The sequence below is a fragment of the Ipomoea nil genome, unplaced genomic scaffold, assembly GCF_001879475.1.
Source record: "Ipomoea nil cultivar Tokyo-kokei standard unplaced genomic scaffold, Asagao_1.1 scaffold2922, whole genome shotgun sequence".
NCBI classification, from domain to species: Eukaryota; Viridiplantae; Streptophyta; class Magnoliopsida; order Solanales; family Convolvulaceae; genus Ipomoea; species Ipomoea nil.
Genome location: NW_017619350.1, coordinates 780,988 through 797,500, shown reverse-complemented (window position 1 = coordinate 797,500; position 16,513 = coordinate 780,988). Strand labels below are relative to the sequence as shown.

General features: G+C 34.5%; 3 protein-coding genes across 3 annotated transcripts; all 3 read right to left on the bottom strand.

Annotated features, from left to right (window-relative positions):
- Positions 1-4,888: 4,888 nt before the first annotated feature.
- LOC109161312 (adenylate isopentenyltransferase 3, chloroplastic-like) lies at positions 4,889-5,960 on the bottom strand. The gene is made up of 2 exons (XM_019309645.1): positions 5,402-5,960; positions 4,889-5,329 (listed from the first exon to the last, which is right to left on the bottom strand). Exons 1-2 carry the CDS (start codon positions 5,883-5,885, stop codon positions 4,953-4,955), a joined length of 861 nt encoding a protein of 286 aa, XP_019165190.1. The 5' UTR covers positions 5,886-5,960; the 3' UTR covers positions 4,889-4,952.
- Positions 5,961-10,767: 4,807 nt separating this feature from the next.
- LOC109161549 (pseudouridine kinase) lies at positions 10,768-15,663 on the bottom strand. Its single transcript, XM_019309998.1, has 8 exons — positions 15,459-15,663; positions 12,865-12,967; positions 12,674-12,721; positions 12,315-12,412; positions 12,114-12,228; positions 11,918-12,000; positions 11,137-11,701; positions 10,768-11,006 (listed from the first exon to the last, which is right to left on the bottom strand). Exons 1-8 carry the CDS (start codon positions 15,564-15,566, stop codon positions 10,948-10,950), a joined length of 1,179 nt encoding a protein of 392 aa, XP_019165543.1. The 5' UTR covers positions 15,567-15,663; the 3' UTR covers positions 10,768-10,947.
- LOC109161548 (putative pentatricopeptide repeat-containing protein At3g18840) lies at positions 12,975-15,452 on the bottom strand. The gene is made up of 2 exons (XM_019309995.1): positions 13,201-15,452; positions 12,975-13,170 (listed from the first exon to the last, which is right to left on the bottom strand). Exon 1 carries the CDS (start codon positions 15,296-15,298, stop codon positions 13,262-13,264), a length of 2,037 nt encoding a protein of 678 aa, XP_019165540.1. The 5' UTR covers positions 15,299-15,452; the 3' UTR covers positions 12,975-13,170; positions 13,201-13,261.
- Positions 15,664-16,513: the final 850 nt, after the last annotated feature.

Here is a 16,513-nt window from a genome sequence, read left to right as displayed (position 1 = left end):
ATCAATTTAATATGCTAATTTGTTAAATTCATTAAATTGTCAACCACAAATTTAGATTTTAACATAATATAATGTACATAATTATTCTTTGGAAATAGTATCATGAGGAAGCAGACTATCACAGCACAAGAAAATGAAACAGTAAAAATTTATTCCATCTTATCAATTGAAAACTTACTTCTTTTTTTTTTTTTTTTTACTGCATGTAAAAAATGCAGCAGAGATTACACAATTAAGCACCATGCATAAACATATATAACAACAATAAAATTCCTCAGACATTCTTCAGGTATTCCTCCACAATACCCAAGCTGGGCTTCAACACCAGCATTTCCCACTTGGCTTCTCGAGCCTCCTTGTCGCCATTGACCTGAAACACCGGGGTGGCGTCGATGTGGTGAATCGGCCACTTCAGAATATCCTTAAGTCGTTTGATCTTCTCCAACTGGCGGTAAATCAAGCTTATGGTGTTAAGCTTGATTTGAGCAATGGCGGCTTCCAGGAGCGCCGTCTTTTCCACCTCAGACACGTTTTTGTCGGTCTCGGCACGCAGATACTCGTCCAGTTCTAGAACCCCAATATTCTTACGGATGCCCTTTGTGTAGTCTTTGCATGGATCAAATATTCCCCTAACCTCTTCAACCACGCCTGTAAAAAACCCTCAAAAATTATTCAGTGTCGGTTTTAATTTCCTCAACTAAAAGTTTAAGCTGATATATATATACCTCGTTCCACCATTATGTCAACTCGTTCTGACACAAATTTCCCCAGAACCAGCGGGGAAGCGTCAAGCCAGATAAAGCAGCAATGATACGTGGACTTGAACTGGGAAATCGGGTCCTCCACCAGGGCTTCGATGAACGAATTGGAGCAGCCGACGACGATGGGGACCTTGCCGGAGAACCTGATTTTCTCGATGACAGCGGTGGCCTGAAGGCAAAATTCGCCGGCGGTGAATTCACGTCGGGATCGGCTATCTCGAGCAGATGGTGAGGCACGCCTTGCATCTCCGCCTCCGTCACCCTGTTCGACAAGATCTCAAGGCCTCTGTAGACCTGAATCTTGTCGCAGTTGACAATCTCTCCTCCGACGTGGGCGGAGAGGCTGATGGACAGCTTGGATTTTCCCGAACCGGTAGTTCCCATGATGAACACGACCACCTTCTTGTTCACTGTAGTGTCCATTGCCTGTTAATCACATATCACAAATAAACAGAGATTAAAACTTAGAATCCATACATATAACGTATAAACACAATGATCTAACTCAGATTATGTACATGCATATGTGTTTTTTGGGTGATTTTTGCAAATTGCAACCAACATCTCCCATGCATGCATATACTACTTTTCGGTATGTGTATGTATACAATATAGTATTGTATACACTAACTACATAAGTATTACATACCAATGACTTTATATTCTAAGTGTCTAAGTCGAGAGTGAGTGAGTGTTGTTGATCGAAAGAGACGAGGGAGTGGGGTATTTATAGGTGAATGGCCGAAATAATTATATATAATTTTATTTTTAAATTATTTTTAAAAAATTAAATTATATTTGTTAAATCGTTGAAATATTATAATATTCATATTACATTCGATTACAATGGAGAACATTATATATTTTTTGGTACGTTATATTTATTTTGGTGTGTTTATCCCAATATAAAAATTTACCATCTTATAAGAAACATTTAATTTGATCGACAAAATAAATCCAATGACTACACGAGATTGCACGGATAAGTCACGTATTTTCTTTTACATAAAAATAACAATGTAAAATTTTAACTTTTTTAGCTGTATTTAAATCCATGTTATATGTAAGAAAATAATGAAAATATTAACATCAACAAAATAATATATCAAATAGGAAAAATTGTAATTTATGCACCTCCATAATATGTCAATTATCACCAATGTTGTTCCTCAATTTTCAAAACAGTGCATATATTGTCCCTCCCATACCATACGAGAGAAAAATTAAAGGGCAACATTTATACTACGGGAGTGACAATATATATATACACGACTAATAATTCATGAATGACATTGATAATTGACATATTATAAAGGGACATAAATTACAATTTTTTCTCTTAAATATTAATGGGTAGTATTATTTATATTTGCAAAGCAGTGGTAAGTATGGCGTTTGAGTGAAAATATGTGGAATTCGACTTAATTATAATCTTAATACAAATTTACTTGTTAAAAATTAATTAAATGTGTTATATCATCAAAATATTACATGTTTATAACGATATGATGCAATATAGTAATATAATTAATGACATTACAGTAATCCAATGCTACCCATAATTATGTTACTATATATTTGTTATATGTATAAACTCGTTATTTACGTTGTCATCAGATTTGTAGAATTATTTATAATCTAGGCAATTTATTTGACCAATTCATTGAACCTATTAATAAAATCTTGTTGCAAATTTACTTTTTTAAAATTAAATTATATTCTTTAAATCGTAAAAATATTTAATTTGATTTGATATATTATGGTAATATTTTAATTAATCGGTAATCATTAAACCGTTCATATTACATTCGATTACATTGGTGACCGTTATGTTTATTTTGGTATGTATATCCCAATATAGAAGTTTACTGTTTTATAAGAAACATTTAGTTTGGTCAACAAAATAATCCCAAAACAACTACACCAGATATATGCACGGATAAATCAAATCACATCTTTTCTTTCACATAAAAATTATGTAAAATTTTATCTTGTTTAGCTATATGTAACTCCATGGTATACATAAGAAAATAATGAAAATATTAATATGAACAAAATCATATATCAAATATTATCGGGTATATAGTGGGTATCTATTGTTGCTAAGGACTGGAATTCGAATTAATTATAATCTTATTACAGATTTGCTTTTTAAAAGTTACATTAAATGTGTTAAATAATCAAAATAATACATATTTATAACGATATGATGTATTATATAGTAATAATTTATTTATGTAATCTGTAATCATTATAACGTCCAAATTACATTCTCGATCGGTTCCATGTCCTGACAGGGTCCACCTTAAAAAAGTTTGTTTTTATACAAATCTAGCATATTTATAACCATGCATAAACGATCTTTGTAAAATGTATAATATGCTCTAAGAAAATATTACTAACATTGAAAGTCTCTAAAATACAGAGTAAATGACATGGAGATAGGGGTAGAGTTGAAGGGTATATATATTTTTATATGAGTGATTATATATAAGTATGACAAGTGAATATAAAAGTGTATGTGCAATTAGAAATAAATTAACTTATCATTGTAGGTATAATTTTAATTTATTAAATCAATTTAATATGCTAATTTGTTAAATTCCACTTCCTAGTCTGAAGTCTCACTTGAATTTTTAATTTGTGACTTCATCCTAAAGTATCCTTAGTATGTCAAATCCAATGGGCTTGGATATAATCTCAAGAATTATACATTTTTTAAAAATAAGAATTATACATTTTGTTGCAAATGATTTGGTGTGCGATTGATTTGATTTAATTCTTCCAAGATATAATTTGCTTTTATAAGAGTAATGGTTTATTGAGAAAGTTATGAGTTTAAAGTGTTTAGAATGGTGACAGTAAATTTGAAGTAATTGTGAATTTAAAATAATATTTAAAGTGGTGAGACTTGAGAGTGTCAAAAACTGTATACGTACAAGAGACGACAATGCGGATATATATAATGACATTACATTAATATAATCAAAAGCTAGCCATAATTAACTTACTATTTGTCATATGTATATACTCGTTATTTCGGTTGTCAGATTTGTAGAATTATTTTTAATCTAGGCAATTTGTTTGACCAACCTATTAATTGATTGGGAGTAATTTAATTACATACTCTTGAAAAAACGTTTAGTTTGATCAACAAAATATACCCAAAACAACTACACAAGATATGCAAGGATAAATCACGTCTTTTCTTTCACATAAAAATAATGTAAAATTTTATCTTGTTTAACTATATGTAACTCCATGGTATACGTAAGAAAATAATGAAAATATTAATATGAACAAAATAATATATCAAATATTATCGGGTGGTGGATATCTATAATACATATTTATAACGATATGATGTATTATATAGTAATATTTTATTTAATCTGTAATCATTACAACGTTCAAATTACATTCTCGGTTCCATGTACTGACCAGTGATAACTGACAAGTGTCCACCTTAAAAAAGTTTGATTTTATAAAAATCTAACATATTTATAACCATGCATAAGCAATCTTTGTAAAATGTATAATATGCTCTAAGAAACTATTACTAACATTGAAAGTCTCTAAAATACATGAGTAAATGACATAGAGATAGGGGTACACTTGAAGGGTATATATATTTCTATATAAGTGATTATAAGTATGACAAGTGAATATAAACGGGTATGCGAAATTAGAAATAAATTAACCAAGACTATGTGGTCTAATGGTATCCGGGTTGGACTTCCATTTGGAAGATTATAAGTTCGAGCCTCAGTGGAGGCCTTATTGGTTCTTTGTGTTTCAGTAGGTTGAGAAAGTATATGAACACATACTACAATGTAATAGAGCCAGTAACTTTCAAAACAAAAAAATTAGAAATAAATTAACTTATCATTGTAGGTATAATTTTATTAAATCAATTTAATATGCTAATTTGTTAAATTCATTAGATTGTTAACCACAAATTTAGATTTTAATTAACATAATATAATGTACATAATTATTCTTTGAAAATAGTATCATGAGGAAGCAGACTATCACAGCACGAGAAAATGAAACACTAAAATTTATTCCATCTTATCAATTGAAATCTTACATCATGTTTTATTTTTTCTGTAAAAATGGAGCTGAGATTACAGAAGCACCATGCATAAACATATATAATATAACAACAATAAAATTAAAACACAAAAGTCCTCAGATATTCTTCAGGTATTCCTCCACAATACCCAAGCTGGGCTTGAACACCAGCATTTCCCAGTTGACTTCTTGAGCCTCCTTGTCACCATTGACCTGAAAAACCGGGGTGACGTCGATGCGGTGAATCGGCCACATCAGAATGTCATTTAGTTGCTTGATCTTCTCCACCTGGCGGTAAATCAAGCTTATGGTGTTAAGCTTGATTTGAGTAATGGCGGCTTTAAGGAGAGCCGTCTTTTCCACCTCAGACGCGTTCTTGTTAATCTCCGCACGCAGATATTCGTCCAATTCTGGCACCCCAATAGCCTTCCGGATGCCCTTTGTGTAGTCTTCACAGTCTGGATCAAATATTCCCCTAACCTCTTCAACCAAACCTGCAAAAAAACCCTCAAAAATTATTTCGATTTAATTTTTTCAACTAAAAGTTTAAGCAGATATATATATACCTTGTTCAACCATTTGATCAACTCGTTCCGACACAAATTTCCCCAGAACCAGCGGGCAAGCGTCGAGCCAGATAAAGCAGCAGCGATAAGTGGATTTGAACTGGGAAATCGGGTCCTCCACCAGGGCTTCGATGAACGAGTTGGAGCCGCCGACGACGATGGGGAGCTTGCCGGAGCCGCTGATTTTCTCGATGGCCGCGGTGGCCTGAAGGCAAAAGTCGCCGGCGGTGAATTCCACGTCGGGATCGGCTCCGCTGAGCAGATGGTGAGGCACGCCTTGCATCTCCGCCTCGGTAACCTTGTTCGACAAGACGTCAAGGCCCCGGTAAACCTGAATCTTGTCGGAGTTGATAATCTCCCCTCCGACGCCGGCGGCCAGGCTGATGGACAGCTTAGATTTCCCCGAACCCGTTGCTCCCATGATGAACACCACCACCTTCTTGTTCATGTTCATTGCCATTTTCAATCGATAAACCCTGTTCATCACATATAAATACAGATTAAAACGTTAGAATCGATACATATAACATATAAACACAATGATCTAACTCAGGTTATGCACATGCATATGTGTTTTTAGGTGATTTTTGCAAATTGCACCCAACATGCACGCTTGCATGCATATACAAATTTTTTGTATATTTATGTATAGTGTATAGTACTATATGTATACACTAACTAAATAACTTTTACCAATGACTAAGTGTCTGAAGACGAGAGTGAAGTAGAGGGTGAATGTTTTTGAAAGCGACAAGTAGGGTATTTATAGGTGGAAGACAGGGACCAGTATGCAATTTTCGTAAAATGGAACCCCTCGCTGCAATAATTATATATAATCTTATTATAAATTTACTTTTTAAAAATTAAAATATTAAATTATATTTTTAAAAAAAATTAAATTATATTCGTTAAATCGTTGAAATATTAGAAAAAAAAAAAAAGATATGATATGTCATAGTAAGATTTTAATTAATCGATAATCATTACAACGTTCATATATATTGCATTCGATTACATAGGAAACAGTTATATTTTTTTAGCTCATTATATTTATTTTGGTACGTAGATAATGATATAAAAGTTTACCATTTTATAAGAAACATTTAATTTGGTTGACAAAATAAACGCACAACGACTACACGAGATATGCACGGAAAAATCACGTCTTTTTTTTCGCATAAAAATATTTAGTATGTTTACCTGTGAGTGATATAAAGAGATAGCAGGTTTAATTTGAGGGTATAAATATTTTCAAATTAAACGAGTGATGAGTATCATCATAGTATAAAGGGATATGTCTGCTGGTTTAGTAAAAAATTAAATTTTGAAACTCTTAAGTCTCACCACTTCAAATGTTATTATTTTAAATTCGCAATTGCTTCAAATATACTGCCAGCGTACCATTATTACAAACTCATACATACTGACGTGTGATGACAATAAGGATATAATGACATTACAGTAATCAAAATTAAAGCTTTACGTTACTGTTTGTAATATGTATATATTCGATATTTAGGTTGTCCCACTTGATATTTTGTAAGAAATGTTTGACGAAAAAAAAACACTACCGTTTCTCACTAGTAGTAATAAAAGATGGAGGAGAAATGCTACGTTTGAGTCACATCTCATGTACCAAAGATTATTGTTATAATGTTATTATATCTTTATGAAACAGAAAAGAACAGACCTAGCATTTTGATATTTCTAATTTACATTTAATTAATATATGATTATTTATACACACCCTCAACAGGGGATGGAGGTTGTAATATAATCCATCTACCCTTTATTTAGAATCTTGTTTTAATTTTGTGACAACTCTAACGGGTACAAGGCAAACTTCAAAATTTTGGCTTGGCTTCCCGTAAGAAATGTCTATTAAGCTGGTACAAGGCAAACTTTACTTAGAGTGCACTCTTATATATGATTCTTTTTGTATTATTAATAAAGTATGAGGAATATATGCAACAATAATGGTGCGTTACGTGTTTCCTAAAAATAAAATTTATTGCATGTTCAATCTCTTACGAAATTAATAAAATTATTTATATTCACACGGAGTATTAACTTCTTCTTCTTTTTTTTTTTTTCATACCTCAACGGAAAATTTTCTCTTAATAATATATATTTGGCATGCATAAAAAATTTCAAAGAATAATTTCGTTATATGCGCATAAGTTACATCAACATAACACAATGTTTGCACGTTTTAAAAATTCTCCATGGGAAATAATGGGTTTGAGCCTCAGTAGGAACGGTATTGACTAGTTGTGTTTCAATATGTTGAGAAAATTACTACTCCGTACATTGTAACATGAGTTCAAGTCAAATTTGTAGAATTATTTGAAATTTTTTTGAACCTATTAATTGAATGGTTCTAATCTAGGCAATTTGTTTGAACCTATTAATTGAAGCATGTGCTCCACCTCAACTGAAAGCCTAAGCTCGTAGTTGGATTGCACATTAATGGTGCGGTGGGTTCCAAGCTACCGTAGTCGCTTACGAGTGGCGGTGAGATTCGAACCCATGACCTTTGACATGACTCTGATACCAAATTGAAGCATGTGCTCCATCTCAAGTAAAAGCCTAAGCTCGTAGTTGGATTGCACATTAATGGCTATGTGCTCACAAAATTAAAGAATGATGTGTTACTTGTGAAAAGGTAACCATGGCGGGCAGATTGAAATTAAAGAATGGCGTTACATGAGAAAATGTAACCTTGTGGGGTAGACTGAAATTGAAGAATAACGTTACCTGAGAAAATTAAAGAAAACTGTGTTGGACTGACTGAAATTAAAGAATGGTGTTACCTGAGAAAATTAAAGGTAACCATGTGGGACTGACTGAAATTAAAGAATGACGTTATATTAGAAAATTAAATATAACTTTGTAGGCCAGGACAGACTGAAATCAAAGAATGGTGTTACAACTTTATAATTTGGGAATTTCATAATTTCTAACACAAATAACTACTTCCAAATTCCGCATATCTTCTTCAGGTATTCCTCCACGGTGAATCGGCCACATCAGCATGCATAAACAATCTAGTGAAAATGGAGTCCCGGCCGGGCCGTGCGATGAGCGTGCGATTTGGTTGATTGGTGAGAATCCACAAAAATAATATGTATTATTTACTTTGGAATACTTAGAAAATGTCTGAAAATGAGTGCAAGTCATAGTGTTCTTCTTCATCCCTTCCATTTCTCATTAATCGTAAAAAAAGTTGGAGGAGAAATGTTACTTTCCAGTCGCTCCTATTGCATGATGAACACCGCCACCTTCTTGCTCACAATGTTCATTGCCATGCATGATAATCGATCTGAAATGCTGCAAAAATTCATCAAAATACAAATTAAAACTTGGAATTGATTATAATTTTTTGCGCCCGTGACATATAACATACAAATGCACTGATCATTTCGCATGCATAATTCATCAATAGAACGTGTTTTTTGAGTAAAGCATGCATGGTAACAAGCATGCATGCATGCATATATATAGCATTTGTGTTTGCATATACTGTATAGTGTATATACTATGGTCTAAGAGAATAATATTGACATTGTAAGTGTCTGTGAAGGCATATAGCATTTGTGTTTGTATATACTGTATAGTGTATATACTATGGTCTAAGGGAATAATATTGACATTGTAAGTGTCTGAAGACAGGAGTGAGTTGTACGAAGAAAGGGAATTATGGGTTTATATATTTTCAAATGAGTCAATGAGGATGAGTATGGTTTATACGTATGACGAGATATGTCTGAATTGGTGATAAGCTTATTGTAGATTAAATTAAATGCTTAGTGTTTATGGGTTTAAACTTATTTGGACAGTGTTTTTTTGCACTGTCCTTTCTAATTTTGCTAACTTTGCTTAATGAAAATATTTTATTATGCAACTCCTGCATTGTTTCGACTTAGGGTCAAATGCTTAGTTTTTTTTTTTTTTTTTTTTTTTTTTTTTTTAAGGTGAAATGCTTAGTAGGATAATAATAAAAAAATTAAAATATACAAATGACATCTTAATCAGCAAAAACTTGTTGGTAACTTGCTAAAAATGTTAATTGCACTTTTTTCCAAGTTCATTGATCAATTTGTAGCTTATTCGAGTTCGATGGCCTATTTTTTCTTTATTGACACTACCACATATCTACTCTGATCGTTGATGCCCACCTACCATTACTTCCCTTTTTTCTATCGTTACTATCACCTACCTACCTACTTATCATGATCATCGATACGCACCTACCATTGCTTCCCACCACCTAGCTACCTTGATTATCGATACCCAACTACCATTATTTCTCTTTTTCTACTATCCGCTACCACCTACCTACTTTTACATATCTATTTACCCATTCCCTACCATTACTTCCTTTTTCTTTATTGACACTACCATCTATCTACTCTGATCGTTGATGTCCACCTACCATTACTTCCCTTTTTTCTATCATTACTATCACATACCTACCTACCCTTTTACATATCTATTTACCCTCTCCCTACCATTACTTCCCTTTTCTTTATTGACACTACCACATATCTACTCTGATCGTTGATGCCCACCTACCATTACTTCCATCTTTTCTATCGTTACTATCACCTACCTACCTACCTATCATGATCATCGATATGCGCCTACCATTGCTTCCCACCACCTAGCTACCTTGATTATCGATACCCAACTACCATTATTTCCCTTTTTTCTACCGTCGCTACCACCTACCTACTTTTACATATCTATTTACCCACTCCCTACCACTACTTCCCTTTTCTTTATTGACACTACCTACCTACTTTTACATATCTATTTACCCACTCCCTACCATTACTTCTCTTTTCTTTATTGACACTACCACATATCTAGTCTGATCGTTGATGTCCACCTACTATTACTTCCCTTTTTCTATCGTTACTATCACCTACCTATCTACCTATCATGATCACCGATACGCACCTATCATTGCTTCCCACCACCTAACTACCTTGATTATCGATACCCAACTACCATTATTTCCCTTTTTCTACTATCGCTACCACCTACCTACTTTTACATATCTATTTACCTATTCCCTACCATTACTTCCCTTTTCTTTATTGACACTACCACCTATCTACTCTGATCGTTGATGCCCAACTACTATTACTTCTCTTTTTTTTTTATCGTTACTATCACTTATCTACCTACTTATCATGATATTGATACGCACCTACCATTGCTTCCCACCACCTATGTATCCCACCCTATCTATATGTTACTCATCACCATAATTGATGCTTATTCATAGCGCCTTTGGCTAACAGCCTAACACTGTACTCAACTCCAACTATATAAGTCTATAATAACTTCATAAAAGAATATATCAAAAAGAGTTGCTATACTATGAGACCAAATATAAAACATATTCATCAAACTTTGAAGTTAAATTCATCACATACATTCCGAAGTAAAGTTTATCAGTCATATCAGATCCATTCATCCATCATATATTCATCAAATTGAGTAATGAATTTTAGCATAAACAGCTAGTATGCTGCAATCTACAACATTGACGGGCAAAAGATTGTTCTGGCACCAGTATATACAATCCCCGCATCATCTGCAGATTAATGATTTGAATGTCAATCGTTTTATTGAAGAAAGTATATAAACTTTTATGTTTCTTTACATACTACCCGAGGTTTTTATGTAATATGTAAGTAAAAGGTGAGATGACAGTAATGGCTTACCAGCAAGTTTGGCTAAAGAGTACTCTGCAGGCACATTGCTGTCTACTTCAACTGCAGCTTTGGCAGCGGCAATCCCAACTGCTAAACTCTGCATGATGTCTAGACCAGCGCACCAGGACGCCAGAGTCCCACCAACCAAGCAATCCCCGGCCCCTGTAAGCCTTGCAACAGATGTGGACAGTGTGGGAAAATGCACAGCAAACATGTTGGAGCTCGACTCGTGCTTGGAAGTATTAAATATATGATCTCGGGGGCACTTTGAGGTTACAGCTTCATATAGTTGTTTGCTAAAGGGTGAAGGTTGGTTTCCCGTGAAACCAAGTTTGTTGATGCTACCCGTTCCCCTGAAGCATAAGAACGCCCCGTCTGATCCAATAGTGACGATCAATGCTTTGACACCTTTGTCTAGCAGGAGCATAATTGCAGGTTTTAGCCTTTGAAACAAAGCTTCTACAGAAAGCTTTTGGCTGCCCTCAGCGTGTTTTATAGGCTGGAATATATCAGCATTGGCCACCGCATTTCCCATGGCTATGAGCTCATGCTCATTAGGTGATGCAAATGTAATCTGCAAATTAACTTTTCAAATCAATGGAGGAAGGTATGTATGCATAGATCCAACGATAAGTGTATTACATAGAGTAATAGGATGTATTATTTCTCAACTATGGCCCCTATTTCAGCGTCAATCCCTAACAGAAGCCAAACTCAAGTTTCGTCTCAAATATTATCATAAAAGTGGGAAGGAAACTAAAAGGCATACATAAAGTCCGATGGCACTCACATAATTGACAACCGAAGCAATTCTTCTGGATTTCACAACCGAGACAGGCTCAAACCACACTGGAGTATTACATTCTGCTGCAACTGAGAGACATAATTTCCAATTAATCTCTGAATAGAAATAAGTTACTTTCCATCTTCTACTTATAGTTCAAGATTAAAACAAAGAAAAGTCTTTGCCAGCATGGAAAATGTACGTTGACATGATGCCTGCAGAGCCAAGGAATTCAAGTTTGCATCTAGCAGCAATACCGGTGCAGACAAAATATTGCATTTGAAGCTCTGTATCCATGCCGTTGTGAGAAATTTCTCCTGTTTTAACAATTTCACCATGAATGGAACATAGACTTTATGAAAACTTGAAATTTAACAGATTCGTTTGCCTAGAAGCAACTTACAACAGCTTCGAAATTAGAAACACCTGCTGCCACTTCTCCTTTACTATCATAAATGTAGCAAACGGTAGCAGTCTCAATACTGTGATGTCTTCGAATGCCTGATCAGATTTCAACAACCCCGTTAAATGAAGGTAGCATCTCAATGGTACGAGGTCATTGAATGCAAGATCAATAATGAAATTACATGAAGGAAGCTTTTTTTCTTTTTTTTTTTGAGATTACAAATCTATGTCAACATTAGAGAAGAAGACCCGCATTAAGGAGCAGGCTGTCTCTATGTGTGAAATTTTTTTATTAATTACGAAGTGATTATTAAATCATCAAATTGAAAAAGTAATGAAAAATATTTAAGAATCTACCTTCTATAGATAATCCTGCAGATTTCCAATGTTCCAATAGCAAATTTCCTATCAAGAGAAGTATTGCTTGTCACACCTCAGGAAGGTTTCGGAAAAAAACAAAAAAAAAAAACAAACAAACAAACAAACAAATCTTACAAACTATAGTTTAATAGTTCTCTCATGCACGGTTCAAGTAATATAGTACTAACCTGCCATGTCAAATCCTACAGCACTTATCAGGTACGGCTTCGCTCCAATCTTTGACATGCACTCGGCAATATTCCTTGCCACACCACCTAATGTATAGACAATCTGCATAGCAAAGTTCAGCATTATATGCAGCCATAGGGAGGATATATGGACAGCCTGTGGCTACAAGCAGGACTTGAGTAGAGACAAACTTATTAGACGCCTGAACGAAACAACAATATACGTTGACAATCCACTGTTCATAATATTGAATACTTGAAGCAAAAAAGGATATCGCATAATTTCCCTACAGGCATTGGATTCTGATCCTTTAGATTGTAGATAAAAGAAGACAGTCAATTTGCCTAGATAACTAGCCTGGCATAGTGATGAGATCCTAGATTGCTTGAAGGTTCTTCATTCAAGTAATAAGGTTGAAGGTACATCATTTAATTCTTGGATCAAACACCCTAAGGTAAAATATATGGCCTCCTTTTCCGAGTGAGATCTATCAGCAGAGGTAAATGTATGAACTTTGTTTCCTACATGTACCCAACTACAACCAACAAGTTTCTTGACGTCCTTCCCTCTCATCATCTTCATGATCCTCCCCATCTCACTCCACTTCCCGTCTGAGGCATATATACTAGCCAACTGCACGTATCTAGCCCCATTCTCCCCTTCAATCCGCAATAGCGCCTCCTCTGCTGTTTTTGCAAGTTCTGCATTCCCGTTCATCTTGCAAGCATTCACAAATGCACCCAAAACTACTGCATCTGGTTCGCTGGGAATGTTTTCCATAATGTCTACTGCCTTTTCAAGTTGATTACCCCTTCCATACAAATCAATCATACAGGAATAGTGGTCAATATCAGGAGAGATGTTGTAGTCTTTCGTCATTGAATAGAAAAACTCTTCCCCAATTTTTATTAGGCCCCTGTGGCGACACATAGAGAGAATGGCAAGAAAGGTCACTGCATCCGGTTGAAATCCTCTATCCTTCATTTCTCTGAAAAGCAGAAGGGTTTCATTTTCATAACCATGGTGAGCATAACCAGCTATCATCGTGTTGTACAAGATGGAATCTTTGCTTTCAAACTGTTGAAATATACTTTCTGCATACGATATACTTCCACATTTTGAATACATATCAACCAAAGCATTTGCTAGTTTCTCGTCCATCATAGTTCCTGTTCTCAACAAGTAAGCATGTGTTTGCTTTCCAGGATCTAAAGTTGCATGCATTGCACAAGCACCAAGCAGGCTGACAAGAATTAGAACATCAGGAACTACTCTAACACCCTTTTCCCTGAGTTCCTTAAAAAGCTGAAAAACTTCCTCGCATTGCTGAGATTTCAGATAACCAGACATTATGGCTGTCCATACCACAGGATTCTTCTCAGCCAAAGAATCAAAGAGCCTTCTAGCTGCTAACATGTTAGCCTCTGCTGAATATCCCACTATCAACGACGTGACAGAAAAAGGGTTCTGCCCCTCAATAGTTTCATGAACAGACTCAGCATATTTCATATTACCGCACTTGCAATACACATCAACTATGCCACTACTTATAAATGGATTCAAAACTGCTCCTTTCTTCAAAACCCAAGCATGAACCTCCTTCCCAAGTTTCAAATTCTTGAGACTGGCACAAGCACTCAAAACACTAGCGTAACTATGCTCATTCCATGAAAGACCCTCCTCTGCCATTAGCTTGAACAATTGGATTGCTTCCTTCTCATAGCCATTATGAGCATAACCCGAAATCATTGTATTCCAAGAAATTGCATCATTTAATTCCGGGTTGCTCCAAAAGATTTTCTGAGCAATCTCCAGTTGGCCTTCTCTGAGACAGGCTGCCACCAGTGCATTCTTTGAAACCAAGTCCACTGCTTGACAATCACATACACTAAACACCCTCCATGCATCTTGAAAAGACCCACATTTTGAATACATATCAATGAGAGAACTAACTGCAAACGAACTAATATCATTACCAGTCTTTAACATATATGAATGCAGCTGCTTTCCATAAGCCAAGACACCCAACTTTACTGTCAAACCAAGCATCGAAGTTAGAGTAAACTCATCTATTCGAGCTTTACCACTGTCATACTGCATTGCAACAAATACTTCAACAGCTTGATTTTCATGTCCATTGCAGTTTACATAACCGGAGAGCATTGAATTGTATGTCACAGAATCTTTCTGAGGAGCAGCATCAAAAAGTTCTCGTGCACGGACAAAGTTTTGGGCCTTTACTTGAGCGTTTATAATGGCATTCCAGGTAAACACGTTTCGTTCTGACATTTCTTCAAACAGATTCTGAGCTTCTCGGATTAGACCATATTTAGAGCAGAGATGAATGAGTTGGTTAGTGGTAAAGATGGACAGTGTAAAACCAGATTTTACTTTGTGGGCGTAGGATTTAAGCCCATCTATAAGAGACCTCATTTAGATGCACTTGACATCAAACAGACCTAAAATTCTTTACAAACAGAATCTATGGTAATCATTCAATTGTTTATAAATATTCGGAAAAAAATAAGGGTTTTTGGTTGCAAGGTATAAATAAGGGTTTATAAATAAGAGTTTATGAAGTATGACATCAAACCTTGCCAGGAGTGGTTGTTCCGGGATTAGCAGGAACAGAAGGACTGCAATTTATATCCAACACCATACCCCCGATCACTACCGGCTCCGCCATGGTAGCTTTACCCATTTTGCTCAATCTCTTAAAAAAAAACACACACACACACGCACACAATAAGTTAAAATTTTGGAAGGAAATGTTGAATATTGGAGCTTTTAGCTGCGATCTAAGGACCTTGTGGTTTATTGGCACTTGGATTAAACTCTCATATAAGAAATGAGAGATTATGAGTTCGAGACTCAGTAGAAACGTATAATAAATATATATAAAATTAAGACATTATTGTACTTTTTGTTGGTTTATGGGATTTTAGTGGAATATTTTTCTATTAGAGATCTAGATTGCACTATCCTAAAATATGAGGTTTATTTGATAATTTTTAAATATTTATCAAATATTTTAAAAATTGTTCCATTAGGCCAATGGTCTTGTGGTTTATTAGCACCAAGTTACTCCCTTAAGTGAGAGATTGTGGGATCAAGTCAATAATTGCGTAAGTAATTTTGAACAAAGATTGCATTGTAATAAAGTTAATAGTATGTAATGTAAAATATATATTATTCTCATGCATATACTTTTTTCTAATACTAGAATTTTTACCCGTATGTTTGTTATAATATATTAAGAATATTTTGATCAATATACAATTATTTAAATTATAACATTAAATACTCTGTATTATATATTACAATTAAGATATGATTTTGATCGTTTATGTTTGTTGATGTTATCATTGTTTGAATTCGAGCAAGTAATTGCTCAAATTAATAGTTAATGTGTATATGTACGATGCGGTGCTGTAACTTTAGAGATTTTATAAATCATTGTTTATGATTTGTATGAATTGGGCAATTGGGCAAGCATCAACATGAATTGTTTATGCTGGAACTTGAAGGGCAGTCTCATATCAAAAGAAGCTAGAGACATTCGGGAGATAAGAAATTTGGTTCCTTTATGTGTCCCATTAACTATTATTGCTTCAACAATGTGATATACCAATCTTTAAAGAAACAATA